This window comes from Limulus polyphemus, unplaced genomic scaffold (assembly GCF_000517525.1).
Source record: "Limulus polyphemus unplaced genomic scaffold, Limulus_polyphemus-2.1.2 Scaffold7066, whole genome shotgun sequence".
NCBI classification, from domain to species: domain Eukaryota; kingdom Metazoa; phylum Arthropoda; class Merostomata; order Xiphosura; family Limulidae; genus Limulus; species Limulus polyphemus.
This window is the reverse complement of record NW_013672676.1, coordinates 5,710-8,043: the sequence shown is the minus strand read 5'-3', so window position 1 is coordinate 8,043 and position 2,334 is coordinate 5,710. Positions and strand designations below refer to the sequence as shown.

Genomic DNA, 2,334 nt, shown 5'->3' with positions numbered 1-2,334 from the left:
CAACATTTGACCCATGAACTGTGTGGAGAGGGTTAACGATAACAACTTAAAAAAATTATCTGATTTCTTGGCTCTTCTGTTAAGAAACAAAAAGTGACATTGAAAAGTAACTTCAAGGTTACATTTTTTACGATAAATTTTGAACAGATGTGAAATCTTAACATTTCATAATACCATGTTCAACTTCAAACATGTGTAGATTTTTAACATTTTGTAGAAGTACTTAAACTTTTATCATATAGTGTTGTCATAATACAATACTCCACTTTGAACAGATGTGGGGTCTTAACAGTAGCAGTACTAAAGTTTTTGTACTCACACCTTACAGCACAGATAACCTGTTGGGAGGCTCAGCACTTAAACATAAGTTCTAGTAAATATCTATGGGTTTTTGAGTCCGTTTTACTTCAACATGTAGTAACCTAAATTAATTTAGGTATGTGAATAATGTTATGATGGTACGGCCAATCAAAGAATGCATCGTGGATACTCTTTAACATATATACAGTTTTAGTTCATGTTTTTTATGTTACTTTTTTGGGAATATTCTCCCTTATTGTGTACAGTGAATAGTTGTTATTTTTGCATTTTTAAATGCTTGTTCTCTTTTTTATATCAAAATGTTTTTTGTAATTTTGAACAATTTTATATTTTTCAGTGTTCACTCACTTTTTGATAATTGTGACTGTTTGTTTGTAAATAATTGTTTATGTTTACTTTTATAAATGTTCATTGTTTCTTTTTTTTGTAAGAAAATATGTAGTGCACAAATGGCTTCTGTCCCTCTAATATTTAAAAAGAATGGTTTATCTCTACAAACTTGTAGGGTCAGTTTGTGTCACTAGAGCTTCGAAGTGGGAAGATAGTATACCAGGCCAGTGTTGGGCCAACCACTAGCAGACTCATTGTTAGTACAACGAAAAGTTTCAACAATGGATACTTGACAAGAACAACCATACAGCGGCGAGGAAACAAAGGTTAGGTCCTGCACATTCCACAAGATTCTTATAAATTCATTGTAAAGCTAATTTGTATATGCTGGTCATAGAGGTTAACTATGTGAGGGATCTGTATTGTTCTGGTATATGTTTTATCAATATTTAGGTCATAAATAAAACATACTCAAACCATTGCCCACAGTGTGTGTATTGAGGTTAAGACAATGAGAACTTTGTTTAAGTCTTAACAACCATACTTGAAAACAATTATTTTTAGTTACTCGAAATGAAACGTAAAACAAACTGGGTTAGTAATTGTGACAAAATGTATACAGATTTTTATAACACATCCCCGTTGAAGTTAAGAACTAGTTACCTGTTAATTTCAATCTATCCATAAAAGAATCAGATGTAAGCAATTTATTGCAAAGAAGAAACGTGATGTCTATGTATAAGAGAGATTTTTTGTAATATCTCCAGTTTGGTTTTAAAAGTTCATTATTAAAGTCAACTTGCATATATAATCAGATATATATATAATAGTAGTAAGTTTTCACGACTGTAATTTAAATTTTTAAATTGAATGTTAAGAAGATGAAAGTTCCTGCTGCAAAAAATCTTTAATTTTAACTTATTAACTACTTGAAAGTTAAAGAGTATGACTTATTAAGGTTGTAGAAAGACTTGATAATGAAATATGTTCATTTCCTGTTGACTTTCATGTTTGTGGATTGTACAGTTATATATTTGACATTTTTCCTGTAAGTAACTGATCTTTATTATTCTTTTGTTTCCTCATTTTGCCACTTAGTCTATCTTCTTGCAAATAACAGTATCATTGAAGGCAAAGCAGATGACTGGAAAAAAAACGATAAAATTGAACTGAATTTGAGTACAAAGATGTATTATGGAGGAGTTCCACCTAACTTTAGTGCTTCCAGGTTAGTTTTCTCTCCCTGGTGTTAATATTAAACAGTAGTCATGGAGAAAGCTTTGAAATAAGAAAATAGTGAATTATATTGTCATATTTGCGTGATGCTAAAACCTAATTCTGATTTGTAATGACTTAAATAAAATCAGTTCCCTAACTTAATCTAGTTTACACTGTAACAGTTGTTGACCAAGTATCTGATGATAAAAATAGTGTCTTATCCCTTACCATATGCGTCATATCCCAGCTGAGCTTATGAGCTCTGGTTTTGGGTGAAAGGCCTCATTGGCACCGAATGTAGCAGATGCGTGGTTAACATATTATTACATTCTTCTTTATCTTCACTAATAAGGTTTTCTAACACTAGATAAACTAAATAAATACTTTTTTTTAGATGCTTAATACCATTTTATACTAGTACAAAAGTATCGTGAACATTTTCTCTATTATTAGTATTTTGTTTTT

At 30.5% G+C, this 2,334-nt stretch overlaps 1 protein-coding gene across 2 annotated transcripts in view; it reads left to right on the top strand.

Moving 5' to 3' along the window:
• Window positions 1-2,334, top strand: part of LOC106474320 (laminin subunit alpha-1-like) — a 33,488-nt gene that overhangs the window by 25,886 nt on the left and 5,268 nt on the right. For both annotated transcript variants that reach the window (XM_022402633.1, XM_022402632.1), the window contains exons 10-11: window positions 827-977; window positions 1,750-1,879. In XM_022402633.1, the coding sequence (XP_022258341.1) occupies window positions 827-977; window positions 1,750-1,879 (281 nt within the window). The remainder of the gene's footprint in view (window positions 1-826; window positions 978-1,749; window positions 1,880-2,334) is intronic.